The sequence below is a fragment of the Lepus europaeus genome, chromosome 14 (assembly GCF_033115175.1).
Source record: "Lepus europaeus isolate LE1 chromosome 14, mLepTim1.pri, whole genome shotgun sequence".
Classification (NCBI taxonomy): Eukaryota; Metazoa; Chordata; class Mammalia; order Lagomorpha; family Leporidae; genus Lepus; species Lepus europaeus.
The window spans coordinates 18,330,586-18,352,735 of record NC_084840.1 but is presented as its reverse complement, the minus strand read 5'-3'; the positions used below and the strand labels follow the sequence as shown (position 1 = coordinate 18,352,735).

The window sequence follows — 22,150 nt, the reverse complement described above, 5'->3', positions numbered from 1 at the left end:
TGATGGCTTATGAATATGAAACTAAGTTTTTTGCATGTAAATCGAAAATAAGAAAAATACACGAGGAGCCAGTGTTATGGTGCAGTAGGTAAAGCTGCCGCCTGTGACTCCAACATCCCGTATGAGTGCTGGATCGAGCCCCGGCTGATCCACTTCTGATCCAGCTCCCTGCTAATGCACCTGGGGAAGGAGATCCAGACAGATAGAACTCCGGATTCTGGCCATTGTGGCCACTTGGAGAGTGAACCAGTGGATGGAAAATTGATCTGTCTCTCCCCCTCTCCTTCTGTCCCTCTGCCTTTCAAATAAATAAATCTTCTGAAAAAGAAAAGGAAATACATGAACAAGCTTAATAGTTAGCCTCACTTGAGTCCAAGTGAGTTAGCTGGATAGTTCCCACAAACATTCAGTCTGTAATAAAAACCATCTGTTGCTGAAATTCCGCTCCAATAAAGCACATTAAAGCCTGGAAAATTAAAAAAAAAAATACTATTCTTTCCCCTTTGAATGATCTATGGCCCATTTTTCTTTTTTTTTTTTTTAAGATTATATAATTAGGTATTTGATCCCATATGTGCTGCCCACATTGCAAGCAGCAGCCATTTGGGGAGAGAACCAGCAAATAGATCTCTGTGTGTGTGTGTGTGTGTCTTCCTCTCACTGTCACTACCTTTCACAAATAAATCTTTATTTTAAAAAAAAAAAAAGAGGAAGAAGACGACAGAGGAAGAGGAGGAGGAGGAGGAGGAGGAGATAATTGGACTTCTGGGTTTTACCTTTTTTTTTTTTCATTTACAAATGGGAAAGAGTTTCTGTATTGTTGTGGATACAGGAGCCAGTGGGGGAGCTAAGGAGTGAATTCCTGACAGTGAATGGAGCTTTAGTTACAAACTATTTATGCTCAGGTTTGCTGGTGAGGGAAGGAGGGAATTAGCCAACACTAGGAAATAGCTTAAAAGCACGGGCCTGAAGTCATTTTCTTGCTGTGAGGCCACCTGTTTTCCTGAGCTTGAGACAGACTCCTAAAGACACTCCCGTTCTCGGTGTCTGTGGGTCTCAATGTCATGAAGCCCCACGATCCCTCCACTCACCCTCCTATAACCCACATTACACTTCACCCCACCTCTGCCTACGCTGGAGCGCACGCACACACACTCACACACCACGCACTCTGTATTTTGGGCTGAGTCAGCATCCCAGGAATCTAAAGATCCTAGGAGTCACCAAGTCCTTCCTTGTTTGGGTAGCAAACAGAAGGCACACGTCTGCTGATATCCTGGTGGCCCAGAGAATCTACTTTCTCTCTGCCTGCCCCCAGTGCCCTTGGGTCTCCCCTGTGCCACTCACATAGGCCAGAATGATGGACCCAAGGTTTTAATTGCTCATATGCTTACTGATTTGTCATCGCCTGTCAGCGTCTTTGCATTTGGGGCTTCTCCTCCCAGAGGTAGATATGCCTGATCATGAGACCACCCACCTGGTTGCTTTTTGCCACCAGCCTCACACAGCTCACGTGGTACCCCATACTTTTCATAAATATCCTCTGGTCCAACTGCCCCTCCAGGAGGTGGCCCAGCAGGGTGAAGGTGGTGCAGAGCTGAGGTGTCCCCTGGGGGTTGTAACCCAGCTCCACCTGCCCCTTCTCCAGGACATTCGCCCCGTCCACGATGGAGCCCGTCAGCACCTGCACCCTGCTCAGGTTTGCAGGATGGTTCAAAATCACGGTCAGGTGGTTCTCGATGCTAATGTTGTAGGTCCAGAAGAAGGACTCGTCCAGAGTGTAGGCCTCCCAGGGGAAGTGGACGTTGAACACGTGCATGTTCGTGTAGACGGAGGCGGGCGGGTTGTCAGGGCTGCCAGGGCTCTGCCTGTGACCTGGTCTGCCCTTGTCCTCAGAGACCGGGTAGGACCTCCTGTGGTAGAAGAGGAACGGCTGGCAGAGGATCGGGCTCTCCTGGGTGAGGAGGGTGCGGAAGTGGGGGATCATCCTGGCCAGGGGCTTCTCCTTGTGGAAGAGCAGGAGGAAGTGGGCCATGAGGGGGAGGTCCCTGCTGTGGAAGAGCTTGCCCAGAAAGCCCATGTTGGAGAACTCCAGCAGCGCCCAGGGATGCGCCTTCATGGCGGCCACCTTGGACTGAATGTGGGTGATGAAGTTGGGCGCGCAGAAGACATTGTCCTCCAGCAACAGGAAGTAATCCGAGAGGTTCCTGGCGAAGCTCATGAGGAAGGCGTGGTCTATGTTCTGCTTGGAGTACACTTTCCCGCCACGGGCCTGGTCCTGCTCGTCCACCATGGGGTAGGTGTCGGCCGGGGCGTGGATCACCAACAGCTGCCCCGCCAAGATCTGCGGGCTGAAGAGTCTGGAGAGGTGGGCCATGGTTTCGCTGAGCCAGGCGAGGTCGGAGTCGGCCAGGTGCACAAGCACCGTGAGGCGTTTGCGCTCGGCTTTGGAGGACGATCGGAACAGGGAGAAGAGCGTGTACAGGAGGCTCTTCCTGTCCTGCTGCGACGCTGCGGTCAGCCCCACCGTCAGCCATGCTAGGGGCCGGGAAAGGGAGATGACTGTCAGTGCTCCCTGGTAGTGCGGGCTACGAAAGGCAGTGGAGGGCGGGATGCGGCGTGGGACCCTCTCTCTGTACCCCTCTCCTGTCTCTCCTCCCCCCACCCCCACCCCCACTCTGTTCTGAGGCTGAGAGGATGTGTACATCCTAGCTACTTCTAGTGTGGTCCTTAGCAAGGTCAAGGTCGGCCTTATCTACAAGCTCCTGAGAAATGCAGACTCCGCCCCTCCCTGGAATCTAATAGCTCAGAATCTGCATTTGAACAGCAGTGGGGAGGGGGGGCTGTTTGTGATGCACTTGAGGGTGTGGGCCCTCTGAGTCTTGGAGCTGTGAACTTTTAACAGCACACGCTCTAAGTGCCCAGCCATCAGTAGCTATTACTATGGTTGTTGCGATTCTTTTTGTTTTTCTCCAGCTCTTCTTCCGCCAGCTCTCCTGTGAAGACCATGTATTTGGAAAGGGACTGCTCTTGGGAGTCAGGAGCCCGAGGTTCTGGTCCCACCTTAGCCACTGATGGCGTGATCGTGAGCAAGCCTTTCACCCCAGAGTTTACAAACCCGAGGGAGCTGGCCTATGTGATCCTGAGACTCCGTCTAAGACAATGTTTTCTCTCTCTATTTTTAAGATTTATTTAAGATTTTTTTTTTTTTTTTGACAGGCAGAGTGGACAGTGAGAGAGACAGAGAGAAAGGTCTTCCTTTTTTGCCATTGGTTCACCCTCCAATGGCCGCTGCGGTAGGCGCGCTGCGGCCGGCACACCGCGCTGTTCCGATGGCAGGAGCCAGGTGCTTCTCCTGGTCTCCCATGGGGTGCAGGGCCCAAGCACTTGGGCCATCCTCCACTGCACTCCCTGGCCACAGCAGAGAGCTGGCCTGGAAGAGGGGCAACTGGGACAGGATTGGTGCCCCGACCGGGACTAGAACCCGGTGTGCCGGCGCCGCAAGGCGGAGGATTAGCCTGTTAAGCCACGGTGCCGGCCGAGATTTATTTAAGAAATTTATCTAAGAAAGGTAAAACAGGGGCCAGCACTATGGTGTAGTGGGTAAAGCTGCTGCCTGCAGTGCCGGTATCCCACATGGGCGCCAGTTCGAGTTCCGGCTGCTCCACTTCTGATCCAGCTTTTTGCTATAGCCTGGGAAAGTAGTGGAAGATGGCCCAAGTCCTTGGGCCCCTGCACCTACATGGAAGACCCGGAAGAAGCTCCTGGCTCCTGGCTTCAGATTGGCCCAACTAACTGGGGAGTGAACCAATAGATGGAAGACCTCTCTCTCTCTCTCTGCCTCTCCTTCTCTCTCTGTATAACTCTGACTTTGAAATAAATAAATAAATAAATAAATAAATCTATTAAAAAAAGAAAGGTAAAACAGACAGAGAGAGTGAGAGAAATTCTACCCACTGGTTCATTCTCCAGCTCCAACTACCGGGGCTGGGCTAGGCCAGAACCTGGAGCCAGGAACTCCATCCAGGTCTCCCAGGTGGGTGCAGGGGCCCAAGCAGCCATCCTTTGCTGTTTTCCCAGGCACATTAGCAGGGAGCATCATGGGAAGTGGAGCTGCCAGGACTTGAACCTGCACACGTAGGGGATGAAGGCTGTGCCCCAGGCAATGTTTTCTAGTCAGAAATCCCATCTTCTCTAACAGCTTCACTGCAGCTTTCCCCTCCAGTGACTCCGCCCCGCCCCCACCCTCCGGCCTAGGCTGCACTTACTTTTGGTTTGGGAACCCTGCCCTCCGCTCCCCTCCCACCCGCGGGCTCACTCTTTCTTCTGCGCTGCATCCTCTCTGTGTATTTCAGGGAGATCGTCTCCCAGTCTTCCAGCGGTTTCTGGCTCTTGCTGCTGCCATAATCGCCTCCCTGGGGTACGGACAAGGAAAACATGTCTCCTTTCCTAACAGGAGCGGGTCTTGTCCCCCGGTGGCTTCCCGATGCTTCTCTAGGGAACTAGGGGCAGAGCGGGGCACTGGATCTGCAGTGAGCCCCGCTGCTCTCAGGATGCCTGGCCATTGTCCAAGAATGCACGGCCCAAGCAGGGCTGGCTCTTCCCCTTGCCTCAACAAATACAAGCAATGAAAGCAGCTCCGCTCCATTATGGACTAATGGGTTCCCTCTGGAGCTTCCTGCTCTCAGATGGGAAGGTTCCAGAAGGAAGAAAGCCCAGGTGCTGATCCTCACAAGCCCCTCCCCACCCCTATACAACCCCAATTCCCAAATGAGAGTAAGGGCTGCTACTTGGCCTTCAACAAGCATGGCTATTTGGGCATCTTCAATTTCCCTGGGGAATTCCACGGTGATGCAGAGCCACAGGAATGCGATGCCTGCCCAGGTTATGACGCAGTGCTTGATGGGATGCCGCATCAGGGCGCCTCGGGGTATGGTTCCTAGAACAAGAAGGCCCTGTGAGCCGAGGGAGGACGCCACACCTGCAGCTTCCCTCTGTCCTCTGCCCACCCATCCCAGCCATCCACCCGCCTCGTCATCACTACCACTGTTTTCCATCATACCCTCTTATCAGATCTAACAAACTGGGAAGGCAGCTCAGTCTCCCTTAGACAATCAATCACCTCCAGGTCCCCCCTACTCAAAGTGATGGAGGCCAGCTAGGCACTTTAGTGATGCGTCCAGTTTATCTGAGAAAACAGGTGGTCATTGTGCCCTTCGCCCCTTTTCTAAACGAAAGTTGATTAGAGCAGGTGAACTTGAGTGCTGTCCCAATCTGGTGGCTTTCTGTTTAGAATAAAACATACCCTTTATTTCAAACTTCAATCTTTCTGCACAGAGCTTGATGGGAAATGATGCTGCTAACCGGGAGGAGAAAGGAACCCTTGGGTGAGTGTGGGTTCCTGGAACTCGGGCTGTCTCTCTCTGTTGGTGCGCCTTCCGCCTTCCGGTGAGAACGTGTTTCTCTGTTGCTGCTGGGTCAGCACGGGAGAGGCTTTAGTCTGGTGGCCGCCTCCTGACTCCCTGCAAGTTCAGTACACAAAACAAAGCAAAGAGCAGTCAGTGCTTCCTGGGCTCCTGGGGCTGTCCGGTAATCCTGTAATCCCCCCCCCCCCACCCTGTGCTCACGGGAGGCGCCCCATTTAGTATTTTAGTAGAGATTAATGTATATCTCCTGCTTTGCCAGTTAGCTTTATGAGAAAAATGAAAAAAGTACTACTTGGGGTTTGCACTGTTGTGTAGCGGATAAAGCTGCCGCCTGCAGTGGCAGTATCCTATATGGGTGCCAGTTCAGTCCTAGCTGCTCCACTTCTGATCCTGCTCTCTGCTATGGCCTGGGAAAGCAGTAGAAGATGGCCCAAGTGCTTGGGCCCCTGCACCCACGTGGGAGACCCGGAAGAAACTCCTGCCTCCTGGCTTTGGATGGGTCCAGTTTCAGCCGTTGTGGCCATCTGGGGAGTGAACCAATAGATGGAAGACCTCTCTCTCTTTCTGCCTCTGTCTCTGCCTCTCTGTAACCCTGCCTTTCAAATAAATAAATCACTCTTTAAAAAAAGAAAAAAGTAATATTTACTTATATATGTGGAGGTGAGGCTTTACAAATTAAGCTTCTCTTACCTGGTTTCTTAAGTGGAGACCCCCAGTCCCATAGCTGGTCTTCACGTGAGGAAACAGACTGCTCCAGACTGTCTCTGGGCTTCGTAGACGCCTTGAAGAGGTAAGAGGGATGGGCAGAAGATGGCCAGACACAGCACACTGAGGTCTCCCCAGGTTGCTGCCCTTGACCTAAGCCCCTCTGTGATGTTACTCTTGTGTCCTGCCCACCTACTGCCCTCTCAACAGAGGTGCACAGGGACAGGACTGACAGGCGACCTGTGCATGCCTCCTAATGGAGTGATTCCTTAGCCTTCTTCCTAAAGCCCAGTGCTGCTACCGTGTTTCTGTATTTATGCATGTGAGGAGGGTGGGGAGCACTCTTCCAGCCAGAGGTTCATTTCTCAAATGCCCACAACAGCTAGAGCTGGGCTAGGCTGAAGCCATGAGCCAGGACCTGCATCTGGGTCTCCTACCTGAGTGGCAGGAACTCAAGTACTCAGCCATCATCTGCTGCCTCCCAGGTGTGCTAGCAGAAAGAGGAAGCTGGATCAGAAGTGGAGGGGAGGTGGGAATCCATCCCAGGCACTCCGATATGGGATGCAGGCACCCCAAGTGGTAGGTTTACCCACTGTGCCATAATGTCAGCTCCCAGTGTGGCCTTTTTCTCCTCCTATTTTGAGAGGTTCTTCTTCCCTTACTCCTAACGCCCCCCCCCCCCCCTTTTAATTTTTGGATTCTCAAGCAGGTGCACCTTTCTGTATTTTACCATCTGATTCCAACTTCCCTGGAGGACTGAAGAGGAAGAAAGAGTGGGAGAGGAGACAACAAATACTGAAAAGCCTGACATGCCCCAGGTTCCTTGTCAGCATCGCACACAAAGTGCCTCCTGCCACTGTGTGCTCTGGGTGTGGGCTCTGGGCTGAGCTGGGAGTCAGCGTTCTCTAAGCCTCCTGAGGACACGGACCAGACCCAAAGGGTAGGGAAGGGGCAGGCGCTTACCTCCATCTCCAGCATTTCTCTTTGGGGGCCTCCACATGCTCCCTTGGCAACCATTGTTTTCCTAAAGGGAGCAAGCCCTTTCACTCTGCTATGTGGAGCCACCGCTGGGCAGGTGGAGAAGGGAGGTGGCCCTCACAGAATGAAGTCTGATCGCAAGCAGTTTCTATTGTCTTTTTTTTTTTTTTTAAATTCTGATTAAATATTTAAACACTGAGGGAGCTTATCTAGAAACCTAAACAGTTGGAACTGGCTGCCATCCTGTTAGGAGCAGTGACAGCCCCCGGGGCACTTCACCCACTCACTCCGGAGGGTCGGGTCTCCTCAGACTTGCGGGCTGTCTGCTGGCACTCGTTCTTATAGTTGGCACCTGTTTGGCACAGGGCACTAAAAAGAGGGGGCACCCAGTGAACCCTGGGTTGAAGGGCTGTGGCCTCAGGTAGGAAAACCAGCAGAAGCGGCAGACAAGTGAACAATGAGGAGCAGAAGTCAGATGAGGAGGTAAGACGTGTGGATTCCTTACGTGATGTAGTTCTGGGCACTTACAAGGACCAGAGGGCAGAGGGCAGTGGCTAAAACAGACAGATATGAGGAGGGAACACTCACTGGACACGCGGACTTGAAAAAGTTCATGGAAAAGGGAATTGAAGATTGATGCAACAAAAAATTTAAGGTTTAATTATTATTTATTTGAAAGCCAGAGCAAAAGAGAGGTGGAGGGGGGGGAGAGGGAGAAGGAGAAAGCTCTTCCATCTGTGGGCCACAACAGCCAAGGCTGGGCCAGGCCAAAAGCAGGAGCCAGGAATGCCTTCTGGGTCTCCCACATGGGTGGCAGGGGCCCAAGGACTTGAGCTTTGATCCCTTGTCTTCCCAGGTGCACTAGCAGGGAGCTGGGTTGGAAGCTGAGTAGAGCTGGGACTCAAACCAGCACCCTGATATGGGATGCTGATACCACAAGCAGTAGCCTAACCTGCTGCACACAACTCTGGCCTCTGTGGAAAAAAAGAAAACAAACAAACAAAAAAACAAACCTAGGTCCATGCACGGTTTGTTCCTCATATTAACCAGGGTGCCCCAGGGAAGCAGAGGCAAGAGGGCGAGTGTATAACTGGAAAGGTGATCCTGGCACCTGTCTGTGATCTCCCCCAAGTGCTGAGCCAACTTTCCGACCGAAGCCTGCTCCCAGGTCTCACCAGCAGCTGCCCTCATGTTGCCCACATGGACACACACAGGTGCACACAGACACACGGACTGTTGCCAAGTCCTGAGGCTGCAAGTCCAGGATCAAGGCGTCGGAGGGTTGCTTTTCTTCGGGGGTCTGCCCCCAAATGCCCTTCTTCCCGTATCTTAATGTAATCTCCCTCTCTCTGTGTGTGTCTTCTTCCTGGAAGCTGCCCAGAGAGCAGCAAAAACTAAACTCAAAGTGCTGTCTTTTCTCACAGTCTACGATAGGTTTCAAAAAGGAACTCACTGGGTCTCAACAAGTGCATCTCTGTATACAGCTAAGTCCTGCGTCATACAAGTTGTTTTGCTGTTGCTGTGTAACCAAAGTACTGGAGAGCAGAATCTGCGTGTGGAGCCCTGTGTGTGGCCTTCGGGGGAGGGAACGGGGGGAGGGGCTGCTGGTAGATGCTAGGAGCACCATTCTAGTCCTAGCTCTGCTGTTAGCAGAGACACACAGAAACAGTGCTCTCCCATCCATGTCCACTGGTTCGCTCCCCAAATGCCTGCAACAGCCAGGGCTGGGCCAGGCTGAAGCTAGGAGCTGGGAACCCAACCCACATCTCCCAAGTGGGTGGCAGGGACCCAGCTACTCGAACCATTCTTGCTGTCTCTCAGGGTGCGTATTAGCAGGAAGCTGGAATGGAAGTGCAGCCAAGACTTGAACCCAGACTCTGAAATGAGACAGGAGTGTCCTAACCACTGTGCCAAATGCCCTTTACTAATTAACCCAAGTCTCAGCTTCTCCATCCGAAAAATGGTGACAGCAGCACCTACTGTACAGGGTGCACAGACTGAATTCCTCCTGCCCAGTGGTCCTGTCTTATTCACAGTAGTACGCTGTTCCTACTTGTTCACATATGGCCCCTTCCCACCAGGGAAGAGAAAAAAGCGGATCAGCATTGACCCTCTGATGTGTCAGCTCCCTGTCCTGCGTAAGCTGGTGTCACTCGATTTCCACGGGATCGTGGCAGGTGTCCTGCAGAGCTCTGACACACCGTGCTGCTTCAATGTGCTGGAGGCTTTCCTCCCAGTTAGGGGCAATTCCAAGCAGCCCAGCCGGCCAAGGCCACCAGCAGGCTGAGGAGCCCCCGGCCCAGACGCTGGCCCCTCGACTGGCTGCGGGAGCAGGAGGCATGGGCTTCCCTCTTGGCCTGTCAGCTCCCACGCTGCTCCTTGGGAGTCTACCGCTGCTGAAGCGGCCCAACTGGAATGGGAAGAAACTGTTCCTGAAGCCCTGGTGTGGGTGGCTCTGCCCCTCCCACCCCCTGGGCAGGGCTGGCAGCACCGTGGGAACGGGAACCTCCCACTGGCTGGCGCCCCACGGGACCAGGGCCTAGCCCTTTGGGCACCACACCCAGGTAAGCCAGAGCTTAGGGCTGAGCGTGCAGGACCCGGACCTTGGTGAGGCTGAGTCAGCACAGAAGGGATTCCAGGACCAGAGAGGAAGAGGGAATGCGGGGGAGGAAGAGGTCTTTGCTCTCCACGGATCCCGCCCAGGCAGGACCCAGGCCCAGCTTCCATGGACCAAAGCCCCGAGATGAGACCCCTGCCTGCAGTGACACCAGGACCAGTGGGCCGCCAGGAAGCACAGGGGTGCCACACGAGGGGACAGGACCTGTGTGGCCCAGGTGGCAGCACAGGAGGGCGGGCAGCCTGGGAGGACGGGCTTGTCCAGTGGTGGGGAGCACTCAAACGCCCCACCCGAGGTCCGCTGTGAGCTCCCCGCGCCCGCCCCGCTGTCCTGCGGACAACCAGATTCTCTCCATCCCCGTCCCCGGAGCGCCCGCGGCAGGATCCTGCGGGAGAGGCACGGGCAGAAGGCAGGGCGGGGACCCCGGTGGGAAAGTCGAGTACCACGCGCAGGTGCAGCGACAGCCGACACGAAGACACCAGGGGCCCGATCCCACGGGCTTTGGGGTCTTCTGGGCGGACACCTGGCCCCACACATCCCAGAGCGGAGGCCTGCGCCAGGAGGGCAGGGTGGCCGGGCACGCGAGCCGGGAGTGGTCAGCGCCGCGGGGGGGCGCACGGGCCGCGCAGGTCGTGCCAGCGGGGGCGGGAGCCGGCCGCACACGTGCGCTACGTGCCGCGCGGCCGCCGCCCCCTCCCGGCGTGGGGAGCCGCCCCCTCCTGCGGAGCCGAGTCCGGGCGGCAGGGGAACGGCGCTTCCCGGACTGGGTCTCCGAGGCTGAGGCCCGCAGGAGCGCGGGGGGCGGCTCTTCCCAGCCGCGGGGAATGGGGCGCAGGCCGGACTTGGGGTTCAGCGGGCAGGGGGCTGACGGCGATCCAACCCTCCGCTGGGTCGGAGGGATCCACAGCGGCTTAGGGGGCGGCTGGAGAGCGGGGCCCCCGCGCGGGGGCGGAGTGCGCCCCCGCGGAAGGAGGGGGTTCCTGGAGACGTGGCACTCGCAGCGGCCTCGGATCCCCTCCTGCCGCCCGCGCCGCAGCCTGCGCTTCCTCGGGAGCCGGACCTGGCCACGCCTGGGCCCCGCACCCAGCCCTCCGGGAGCCCAGGCCCAGTACCCCCAGGCCTGGGTGGCCCGGGTCCGGCCCCTGGGGCGTCTGGCCGGCCCCAGACCAGACAATGCGGCCCAGGCCCCGCCCCCGGGGGCTGATGCGGCCGGGCCGTAGCCAATCAGCGCCTGCGGCTGGGCTCTTTAAAAAAAGAAGCGCCGGCTGCCGTGCGGCTGTCAGCTGGCACGGATCCCTCCGCGCATGTAAACACGCATCACAGAGGGCACGGCGGCGCCGGGGGAGGGGCGCGCGGGGCGGGGGTCGCTGCCGGGGGCCGTGCGGGGGCGGCCTCGCGGCCAGGCGGGCGCCTGCTCGCGTTGCAGCCGCAGTTCGTGTGTCCAGAGTTTTTCTCCAAGTTCGGGTTCCCTGGCTGTCGGGGGATGCCCGCGTTAGGGGTGGACGTGAACACGGCCAAGAGCCACAATGGTTTTTCTCCCGCACGTTTTGTCGAGACCCGGTTCCAGGGTGCCGAGGTGGCTGTGCGCCCGCCCCCAGGTCCCCCCCCGGCAGGACCAGGCTTGGGGCCGAACCCGGAGCTCTCCAAGGCTGGGTCCCCGAGAAGGGGCGGCCAGCGCCTTCCTGGGCTGGGTCTGGACTCGGCCGCGGCTCCCCGGCCCTTCCCCTCCCCGGGGCCGCCGGCCAAGTCCTCTCCCGCGTTTGGCTGCTTTCTGGATAAAGTGCTCACGGTCTGCCTTTCGGACGCCCTCGCCGTCCGTGCTGAGGCCGGATGAAGGCCCCCGTCCGCCCCCAGGCACGGGACCGCGCGCTCTGCAAACTGGGGGTGATGGCGGCGCCCCCGAAGCCGGGCCGTCGGCAGTGCGCCGACCCCTCCCTGCGGACGCGCTCCTCGGCCCTCGGGCCGTCGTGTCCGGGGCGCTCGGCTCCTGCAGGGCAGAGGGGCCAGCGCCCCGGGCAGCCGCGACGCACGCCCGGGACTGGGCCCTGGTTCTGCTGCCTGCACGGCGGCCCATCCTCCGCGTGGGGCCGCATCCGGCCCGGTGTGGGGGCCGTGTCGGGGGTCTTGGGGCTGGGCCACAGTGATGGTGGGCTCTCCCCGCATCGCCCGTCCACGGTCCCCGCACGCCCTCGCCCCGCGTGTCGGGGCCGGCTCTGCCTGGCCTAGGACGGACGCGGGCGCACCGAGCCCGCGAGCCGCTCGAGGGCTGCAAGCGCTGGACGGAGTGCCCGCGGCGCAGCTGCCCACCCGGCCCCGCTGCTCGGGGGTCGCGCTCGGCCCTCTCCCAAGCTCCTCCTGCTCTCCCGGGTCTCTAGGTGGGCACCCCGGCCGCGGCCCCCGGCGCCCAGCTCTGACCCAGCTTCTCGAGGGCAGCGGCTCGGACGCGTGGGAACGGGCCACGCTCACCGGCCCCACTGACCCTCGGGCTTCGGCGCGCCCCCGCCGGAGGCCCGGCCGCGCCCGAGTTGGGGCGGGCGGGGGCGGGGAGGGACTCCTTTTTCTCGCCGTGGCGGCGGATGCGCACGGCGTGCGGTGGCGGCGGACGTCGTCGTTAGAGGAGGAGGAGGAGGAGGAGGAGGAGGAAGGCTGAGAAAGCCCCGGTGCTGCCGCTGCCGGTACGAGTCGCACTCGCTGACCCAGCCGCGTCTGCACGGCCTTCGGCCCGGGCGCAGCTCGCAGCCCGGCCCCGGAGAGCGCCTGGCGATGGAGGCGGCCACCGCGCTGTGCCCCGGCCCGCGCCCGGCGCTGCCCCTCGGGGGCCCCGGCCCGCTGGGCGAGTTCTTGCCTCCCCCCGAGTGTCCAGTCTTCGAGCCCAGTTGGGAAGAGTTCGCGGACCCCTTCGCGTTCATCCACAAGATCCGGCCCATCGCCGAGCAGACGGGGATCTGCAAGGTGCGGCCGCCTCCGGTGAGTTCCTGGGAGCCGGCCGGTGCTCTCTCGCGGCCGGGACCGAGCGCGAATGGGCGGCCCGGAGGCTGCGACGCGGGGCGGCCGAGTTCAGTTTGGGGCTGTTTGGGCGCCGGGGTGCGGGCTGGTGCGGGAGGACGCGGGCCTCTCCGGGCCGGGAGGCGGGGGCGCGGGGGGACCCCGGGGCCCCGGCCGGGGTGCGGAGCCGGCTCCGGGCGCAGGAGGGCAGGAGCCGGGGGGCCGCGGCGGCGGCGGCGGGGTCTCCTGCGAGCCCGGCCGGGGCGCGGCGCTGGAAGGGCCCGGGCGGCGGAGGCGGTGCGGTGCGGGCGCGGGCGGCGGGGGCCGGGGCGCGGGGGTGGCGGACTTGGAGTTGGAGGCGAGGAGGAAAGTTTTCAATATGGCGGCGGGAGCCCCTGGTCCTTTGTGTGGCGGCGGCGGCGGCCCGGAGCGGCCCTCACCTGGGCGCCCCACCCTCCAGACCGGGGCACCCCCCGATCCCGGGCCCCGGGCCCCCGAGGGCCCCCCGGGCCGGGGTCAGCAGGGGGCGAGCGGGGGGCGCCGAGGAGCCGCGCGGGCCGGGCCCGGGAGCTGGCGGGTCGTGGGGGGCGTGAGTGTCCGGGGGCCCTTGGGTCCGAGGGGGCCCGGGACCTGCGCTCCCCGACGCGCGGCTCGTGGGCGGCCGCCCGGGGCCCGCGGCGGTGGGCACGGGCAGGGGCCGAGGCTGTGTTTGGGGAGGGAGGGAGACGTCAGGCGCCGCCGCGGCCGCGGGCGCTTGGGGGCCGGCTTTCCCGGGCCCCTGCCCGGGGGCGGAAAGACCACGGGAGCCCGCGGACGGCCCGGCGCGCGCGTGGCCGGAGCCTGCGCCCCGGGGCTCTGCCCACTTCGGGGCGGCCGAGCCCGGGGCGGCCCGAGCGGCGGTTGGCGGGCCAGGGCCGTTGAGGGAGCGGTTTAACCGTCGCCCGCGCGGGCGGCCCCCGGAGTGACCTTGGCGTTGGCCGGGCGCGGGGGGAGGGGGCCGCGGCCGCAGGGAGGCGCCGGCCCCGCGCCCGGGTGCCCCGGACAAGTTTGTGACGGGAGCCGAGTGAGGGCGGCTGTGTGGGAGCCGCTCTGTCAGCCGGGGGAGGCCCGCAGAAGTTAGGGGCGGCGCGGGTGCGGGCGGGCCGTGGGCAACTTGAGGAAGTTGCTGGCAGCCCCGATGTGAGGAGCCGGGTTCCTGGGAGCCGTCCTCCATGTTGGCATTGTGGGCTCCCGGGGCTGGGGTCGGCCTTCATGTCGGGCTCGGCCTGGAGCCCCTGGCCCCGCACGCCCGTGCTGTCCTGAGGGGGGTCGGCCTCCCGGGCCCCCCGCGGGCCTGCCGCGGCCGTGGCAGAGGCGAGATGCGCGCTCAGGCCGCCTCCCCGCACCCCGAGGGGCACACGGGCGCGATGGCCACCATTTTGCCTTGCCAGGGCGCCATGCCACGGCCCGAGGAAGGGGACCGCCGAGGCACGAGTGGGCCCGCGGTGGGTCTGGGAGCCCTCCTTTGTGTGGAGGGGCTGGCGCCTCCTTTGTCTGACAAACTCCTAGGCCAAGTGGGGAGAGTTTGGGAGGGAGTGTTGTTGACAGAACCTCAGGCCGGGAAGCCTGTGCGGGAGTTGTCGCTCCTGAAGAAGGGTCTTGTTGGAACAAAGGCTTCTGAAGAGACGTAAACAGTCTTTGTTTTAGAAACTATTGTTGTAGGAGAGCTGTGAACAAGTGGTCCCATGGAATGGACGCAAGAGGTAGGAGATATTTTCCATGGGTGTAGCTATACGTCTGTAATGCCTGTGTTTCTGTGTGGTTTTTGTTCACGGGCTTTTTGGAACACAGGTGGCTGTATTCAAAGAGGAATTGGGGCTGTTGGCTTTGACTTGTTAGGTGCGGGAGAGAATCAGAAAGCGGCCGTCTCCTTTTGTTCCTACTTGTGTCTCTTTAATGGTACTTAGCTTCCCTCCCTGGCTACTTTGTCAGGGAGGGTCCAGAGCTGCTGTAGGGTGCTTCTTTTGCATGTTGAGGCATACGGGTTCATAGACGTTTGTGAAAATGTAACAAATGCTATAAAAGGAACTATGCTAAGAAGACTAAAGTCAACTGGGATTTGAAAGAGAAACTTTTGTTTCAAATTAAGTTTATAGGATAAGCAGGCTTGTTTTCTGAGCTAAGACCTTTCAAAATTTACAATTAATCTGGTTTTGTTAGTTTTAAAATGCAATTTAGAAAATTGAGAGGCAGAGAGAGAGAGAGAGATCTTGAGATCCGGATCAGTTTGTCCCGTCCCACGGGTTTACTCCAGTGCCTGTGAAGCTGGAGCTGGGCCGGGCCAAAGCTAGGAGTCAGGAATTCGGGCCTCCCATAGGGGTGGCAGGGACCCAGCTGCTTGGGCCATCTCAGCGTGCACATTAGCAGGAAGCTGTAGCTGAAGCAGAGGAGGTACCCGGATGTGGGATGTGGGCATTCCGAGCAGCATCTTGACCCCTAGGCCAACCACCTCCAAATGCAACTTTTAATTTCCCCTTTGATAGACTCAGATGTCTGTTTAAGGACAAGTGATATTTTCATATTACTTTGTTATTCGATGATTCACTTTAGGGGTCTGACTGTTAGGTAAAAAGTAGTCGACTGCTCGTAAATACTTCACTGAATCTCCCGAGTTGGATAGAAATACATTCGATGATTTTAATAACTCACTTTCTCACTTTCAGACATCTAGCATTTGGCCATAGATAGGCAGATTCCACAAATTTTTCCTTGGCAGTATCCAAAAGTCAGGAGATTTAAATCAAACCCCAGATGGCACAGAAGACACATATTTTTGAGCTTAAACTTCCTGTGGTCGCTGGTTTGATCCCTTCATCTTTATGGCCAGAGTGTAAAGCTGCCTTGTTTTAATATAGTCAGCATCTTTAAGGGAGCCTATTGGTTCCACCCTTTGAGAACAGGGAGGAACTTAAAATACACATTTCTTTGTCTGGTCGGAGTGAACTGTGAATCCCGCCCACTCCTGTCGCAGACTGACATCCCCCCCAACCCATGTTAGGTATGATCAACTTTGGCCTCCCCTCTGTTTTCCCAATTTCTTTAGTGTCACAAGATCTCTCTAGTGGTTAGTTATTCTTTGGCCACTTTAAAGTGTTAACATTTGGAGACGAGACGAGGTCTAGCGATAGACATAGTGCAGTGAAGGGAGGACTTGGACGGCTTTGCAGGAATGATGTCTTTATTGTGGTAGGATTCACACATGTACGGTGCGTGCAGGTCAGTGGTTTTTAGTTTTTCACAGCTATCCTCACAGTCAGTTTTAGAACATCTTCATCTCCCCCAAAAGAAGCCCTGTATACACATTTGTAATTGCTTTTCAATGCAAATTTCAGACTCTGCTGCTCCGGAGGAGAACTCGGTTGGGATTTGGATTAAGTCCTTTAGTGGAGCTCACAAGTGTCTGCCTTAAACGAAGCAGAAACAGACTTGATATTTTTGCAATCTGAAAGGCTATTTAGCTAAATTTGACTTTACCAGTGGTAAATTGGGCCCACGACGAGCCACAACATACCCATCTAGTCGATTGGTGGTGAACTAATCAACAAAAGACTTTAAGAATGGAATGTGAATGGTATTGCAAATGCAAGTCAGCTAATGATTCCAGTCCCCACCCCCCACTGGAAAAATTCCCCTTCCCTTTTTATACTATATGTAATCCAGATCTTTTTAAAGAGCAAAATACATAGAGAATTGCCTTTGAAAAGTGTTAATAAATTAATAAGTAGCACTCTATTAAAAGCAGAGTTTGAATTCTTTTATTGACACCAATAAAAGAAAATTATTAACTGTTTCATTCTTTGTCTTTAAGGTACTCTTTCATGATCTGTTGGCCTAGAGTTACAGTATGTTTGATAGATTAATGGAAAAACTATATTTTAAAATATTGATTTATTTGAAAGGCATAGTGACGGAGAAGGAGAGATCTTTCATCTTCTGAGTCACTCCCCAAATGATTACAGCAGCCAGGTCTGAGCCAGCCCAAATCCAGAATTCCATCTGAACCTTCGACATGGGTGGCAGGGGTCCAGATGTTTGTCCCATCGCCTGCTGCTTCCCCAGTCACATTAGCAGGAAGCTGGATTGAGAGCAGATAAAGCAGGGTGTATGTGTGTCAAGTCTTGAGCAGGCACTTCGATTTAGGGTGCCGGTGTTACAAGAGACGTCTTAACCTGCTGGGCCTCAACTCCATCCCTTGTTTTTTTATTTTGGGGACTACAATAGAAGTCCGAGATATGTGAGATAACTTGAATGTAGGCTGGCAGAAGTCAGTTGAGAATTTTCTTGTAGAAAGTAAAAGGATATCCTAGTACACTTCTTTAAAATTTGAACTGGGTTTATGTTATGTAATGGGATCTTTCTGTAGACTTTTGTAACCTCTCCTTGTTGTCTTGATTGGACCAATTAAGGTTTTCTATAGAAAGGGTAAGGGAAAGCTCACACCCTCCAGATGGAAGTGCTAATTGGGTTCCTAGTTAAGTTCCTGCAATCTACTTGGTGTCTCTTTCCAAAAGCCATACATAGGTTTGACAAATCACCCAAGAAGACCTTGCTTTTGTCCTTTCAGCTTGGTTTGTGTTGGGGTTGTGTGTGATTTTCCTAGGAGAATTAGGTACTGTGTAGACACTGCTAATCTGCCTGTTTAAAGTGCGGAGGATCACTACCAACCTCAGGAGAAAAAAAAAAAAAAATCAGGCAGAATACATGTTGGGAACCCGGGGACTGCACTTTCTGAAATTTCTCATTTGGGCCCGGTGTAGGGAAATCACCAGAAGCATACTGACAGTGAGGGGTGGGTGGGGGATGCCTGGGGACAGCTCCTGCCGTTCAAGTTTGCAAAACTGGTAACTGGATGTTAAAAATCTGAGTTGTGAGAAACTTGTTGTAGACATGAAAATTGTATTTACTGTTATGTCCTAGCATGAGATGAAAGGGGAAAATGAGATGTCCCTTGTACACCCCCAGGAAGTCTTCCAAAAATGTTGCTTTTTCTACTCTTACCTATTAGATGAGTCAGTTTGCATTTTACAACCAAGTTTTCAAGCAGACTCATATAGAAAAGCTGTTTCTAGGACAATGAGGCATTTCAATCCCATGATTGTAAACAATCATGTAGAATTTGACTAAGTACATTCCCCTCCCCCACTACTTAAAACATTCAAGACTTGAGTTGTAGACCCAGTGTTCTTCCCTTTACCACCCCGGTATCATCTGCCAGAAGGGTATGAGTTAACTTGTTTCCAATTGTGAAAAAATTCAAGTCTACACAAAAGTGTAGAGAGAGCATTGTCCCCTTGGTTGTTTCCTGGGGGTTAGAGTAGAAAGCAGAGTAGCAGTGCTGGGACTGAGAGGGGATTGGTGACCTTCAGTTGCAGGGAACAGAATGGTTTAGCTTTTGTCCTGTCCAGGTTATAGGTGACATTGGATGACAGCCTCTTCAGCCTTGAGTGAGCGGTGGTCACTTTGCCCAATTAGTTTGGGAATTGTATTCCTCAATGCTGGCCAGTGAGTGTTGTTTGGTTTGCTGGAACCTGTGGAGAAACTTGACCGTTTTCAAGCAAACTCCTGGAACACAGAGGTGTGGGGGTGGGGAATGGGGAGAGTCACTCTGTCCCAGTATTATTCCTTCTCTGCCCTCTGTCCGTCTTTGTGTTGACCAGACTTGAGTCTCCACTCTCCTCTTAGGAAGGGACCTTCTTTCTGGCCAGAGCGGTAGTTAGCGAGATCCAATCAGGAGTAACCAAGATACTGAATAGAGTGCCTTTCTGAAGAGTTGTCTTGGGGAAATGAGAAGTGGAAGAGTCGGTTGGGTTGTTGGTTGGGTTGCTAAGTTTGCTCTCCTACTTTGAGCAGGGATGCTGCAGTTTGTTTCATTAGGGCCTGGGTGGGCATTCGCAGCAGTTAAGAAGCTCACATCCCATGCCGGAGGGCCTGAGTCCCTGTTCCATTTCAGATTCCAGCTTTCTGGAAGGCAGCAGATTATGGCTCAAATGCTTGTGTTCCTGCCACCCACATGGGAGACTGGAATTGAGTTCCAATTTTCTAGCTTTAGCCTGTCCCAGCCCTGGTTGTTATTTGGAGAGTGAACCAGTGGATAGAAGATTCCTGTCTCTGTCCCTCTGCTTTTCAATAAATATTTTTTTTAAAAATTAGCATTAAAATATTTTCTATCAATTTTTTGGCATCCAACAGCTTCTTCCTCCCTTCCTGAAAAAAAACTTCATTTCTCAAATAGGAGACGCCATCAGAAGATCACACGTAGAGTAACCCTTTAGAACTCGTTGATTCCGTCTCATTTGGTAATCTCTTCTGGAACGCCGTGTTATCGAGGAAAGTGTTTTTTCAGGGATAAAAATGAGGTTTACTGGGCAGGCAAGTGGGACAGAGGTTAAGCTGCTGCTTGGGATGCCTTATCCCATATTGGATGGTTCAAGTCCTGACTTCTTCACTTCTGATCTAGCTCCCTGCTCATGCCTACCACGAGAGGGGAGGAGTTGAGGGCCCAAGTGCTTGAATCCCAGCCACCCATTTGGGAGATGTGGGTGGAGTTCTAGGTTTTTGGCTTTGGCTTGGTCCAGCTCTGACTTTTGCAGGCATGTGGAGGTTGAACCAGTGGATGGAAAAAGTCTAAGTTTCTGTGTTTCTTCTTTTCAAATAAAAACGAAAATGTAAAACAATAAACAGTTTGAATGAGGTTTATATTTTTCCCCCAGAAAACTTTTATTTAAGGTACACAAACTTTATGCATTTCATGAATACAACTTTAGGAACATAGTGATTCTTCCCACCTTTCTTCCTCCTCCCTCTCCTACTCCCATTCTTATTATTTACTAAGATCTATTTTCAGTTAATTCTATACACATAAGCTTAGCTCTATACTAAGTAATGTTTTCATTACTTCTTAAAGGGAAGCACCTGTATTATGTAAAGGAGGATGGTAGGGGTATTGGTTTTAGGTTTTTAGAAATAGGTGGGTTAAAGTTTTGACTCTAATTCCATCATGACCTTGGACAAAGTCATTTTACCCCCGCATGTGTCTTCTCATCTGCTGTAAGGGGATCTGACACTGACCTGGGGCTGCTGTCCAGATTAATTAATTGATGGATTGCAAGAAGCTTAAGTCCCAAAGCTTTATTTGCCCACTGCTAAGAAGAGTCTGGGAACAGATTTATCTAGACAAGGGCTACTGCTGTATACATATACCTCATTTTATCCTACAGTTAGGGGATGTTTTAAAAGTGAAACTTGAAAGGCAAAAACCTAACATCAAAACTGGAATAAATAGAATGTAATCTTTTTTTGATTTGGAGGGAGCCTTTTTTGTACCTGAATCTTTACAAAATTATCAATTTTTTTAAAGGTAGAACTGTTAGAAATTATTTCAGAAAACTTGCAGGTGCATATGTGCATCTTGTGTAGTAGGTGCGTAGACAGTTTATATTTTGTGAGCTTTGTGTTAAGAAATGTTCATAATTATTTTAATTTCCCTTTATATAGGACGACTGCCATAGAAGCCATGTAGATGGAAAGGTATTATGCTCCCCTAACAAGTAACTTAAATAATCCCAATTGTCATGCCTTACAGAAGGGTTAGTGGACAGAATTTCTGCAATTTGTAAAATGAGAAAAATAGAAGAGTTTGCAAGAAACATGTTTAATTTTAAGATTTATTTTATTTATTTGAAAGAGTTACGGAAAGAGGGAGAGACACAGAGAGAGATCTTCCATCTGCTAGTTCATGCCCCAAATGGCTCCAGTGGGTGGAGCTGAGTTGATTCAAAGCCAGGAGCCAGAAGCTGCTTCTGGGTCTCCCATGTGTGTTCAGGGGCACAAAGACTTTGGCCATCCTCTCCTGCTTTCCCAGGTGCATTATCAGGGAGCTGGATTGGAAGTGGAGCAGCCAGGACTTGAACCAGTGCCCATATGGGATGCCGGTGCTGCAGGCCAGGGCTTTAACCCACTGCACCTCAACTCTGACCCCTTACTTTAATCTTTAAAAATACTGGGGCCCGGGGCCAGCGCCATGGCTCACTTGGTTAATCCTCCGCCTGCAGCGCCGGCATCCCATATGGGTGCCAGTTCTAGTCCCGGTTGCTCCTCTTCCAGTCTAGCTCTCTGCTGTGGCCTGGGAGGGCAGTGGAGGATGGCCCAAGTGCTTGGGCCCCTGCACCCATCAGGGAGACCAGGAAGAGGCACCTGGCTCCTGGCCATTTGGGGGAGTGAACCAACCAACGGAAGGAAGACCTTTTTCTCTCTGTCTCTCTCTCTCTCACTGTCTATAACTCTGTCAAAAAAAAAAAAAAAAAAAAAAAAAAAAAAAAAAAAAAACTGGGGCCCGTGTTGTGTAAGCCTCTGCCTGCAACATCTAAGGCTGTGCGGGGCTGGGGTTAGGAGCTCAGGACTGTATCCAGGGCTCTCATGTGGGTGCCTGGGACCCAAGGACTTGAGCTGTCACTTTCTGCCTCCCAGGCACATTAGCAGGAAAATTGGATTGGAAGGTGGAGGAAGAAATAGATCCTAGGTACTCTGATCTGGGACATGGATGCCCTAAGTAATGATTTAACACACTGCTTGCCCCAAGCTTTTTTTTCTTAATATTTTATTTACTTGAAAGACAATTATAGAGATAGGTAGAGACAGAGTGGTCTTCTATCTTCTAGTTCATTCCCTAAATGGCTGCAATGACCAGAGCTAAGCTGGTCCGAAATAGGAAGCCAGGAGCTTCTTCCGGGTCTACCACGTGCGTGCAGGAGCTCAAAGACGGGCCATCTGCTGCTTTCCCAGGCTATAGCAGAGAGCTGGATCGGAAGTGGAGCAGTCGGGACTCAAACTGGCACCCTTATGGGATGCCGGCGCTGCAGGCCAGGGCTTTAACCCACTGCATCACAGTGCTGGGCCCCCTAGACAGACTTTTAAAAATTAAAGCCCCTCCCGTATAATCATGCAGACTCCCCAAATTTTTCTTCAGATACGTCTTCTAAAATTGACGTCATAGTAGTTAATACCTCTTAGGTGGATATATATACACACACTGTATTTCACTGTGACCTCAACATGGCTTTGTGTGTCTTGAATAAAGCAATTTACATAATACTGCTTTCTAGATGTATTGAAATACTCACTAGTAGTGTGTACCTCATTTTTTAAAAAAATATTTATTTTATTTATTTGAAAGACAGTTACAGGGGCTGGCGTGTGGCTCACTAGGTTAATCCTCCGCCTGCAGCGCCGGCATCCCATATGGGCGCAGGTTCTAGTCCCGGTTGCTCCTCTTCCAGGCCAGCTCTCTGCTGTGGCCCGGGAAGGCAGTGGAGGATGGCCCAAGTGCTTGGACGCCTGCACCCGCATGGGAGACCAGGAAGGAAGTACCTGGCTCTTGGCTTTGGACCGGCATAGCTCCGGC

The 22,150-nt window shown here is 54.5% G+C and overlaps 2 protein-coding genes across 4 annotated transcripts in view; one reads left to right on the top strand and one right to left on the bottom strand.

Annotated features, from left to right (window-relative positions):
* Window positions 1–1,411: 1,411 nt before the first annotated feature.
* Window positions 1,412–8,300, bottom strand: LOC133773377 (alpha-1,3-mannosyl-glycoprotein 4-beta-N-acetylglucosaminyltransferase-like protein MGAT4E). Its single transcript, XM_062210746.1, has 4 exons — window positions 8,285–8,300; window positions 7,397–7,461; window positions 4,319–4,415; window positions 1,412–2,538 (listed from the first exon to the last, which is right to left on the bottom strand). The coding sequence occupies exons 1-4, from the start codon at window positions 8,298–8,300 to the stop codon at window positions 1,412–1,414; spliced, it is 1,305 nt and encodes a 434-aa protein (XP_062066730.1).
* Window positions 8,301–12,432: 4,132 nt separating this feature from the next.
* The window catches only part of KDM5B (lysine demethylase 5B), an 83,165-nt gene continuing 73,447 nt past the window's right edge, over window positions 12,433–22,150 (top strand). The window contains exon 1 of one of the 3 annotated variants that reach the window (XM_062211607.1): window positions 12,433–12,693. In XM_062211607.1, coding sequence (XP_062067591.1) covers window positions 12,490–12,693 — 204 coding nt within the window. In that variant the 5' untranslated portion in view covers window positions 12,433–12,489. The remainder of the gene's footprint in view (window positions 12,694–22,150) is intronic. The other 2 variants (XM_062211608.1, XM_062211606.1) reach the window with 2 other exon arrangements.

Coding starts and splice junctions, on each gene's coding strand:
- LOC133773377 (XM_062210746.1), bottom strand. Junction 4,416..7,396: donor AGGAGACCCGACCCTCCGGA/GTGAGTGGGTGA, acceptor TCCGTACCCCAG/GGAGGCGATTATGGCAGCAG. Junction 2,539..4,318: donor GATGCAGCGCAGAAGAAAGA/GTGAGCCCGCGG, acceptor CCCGGCCCCTAG/CATGGCTGACGGTGGGGCTG.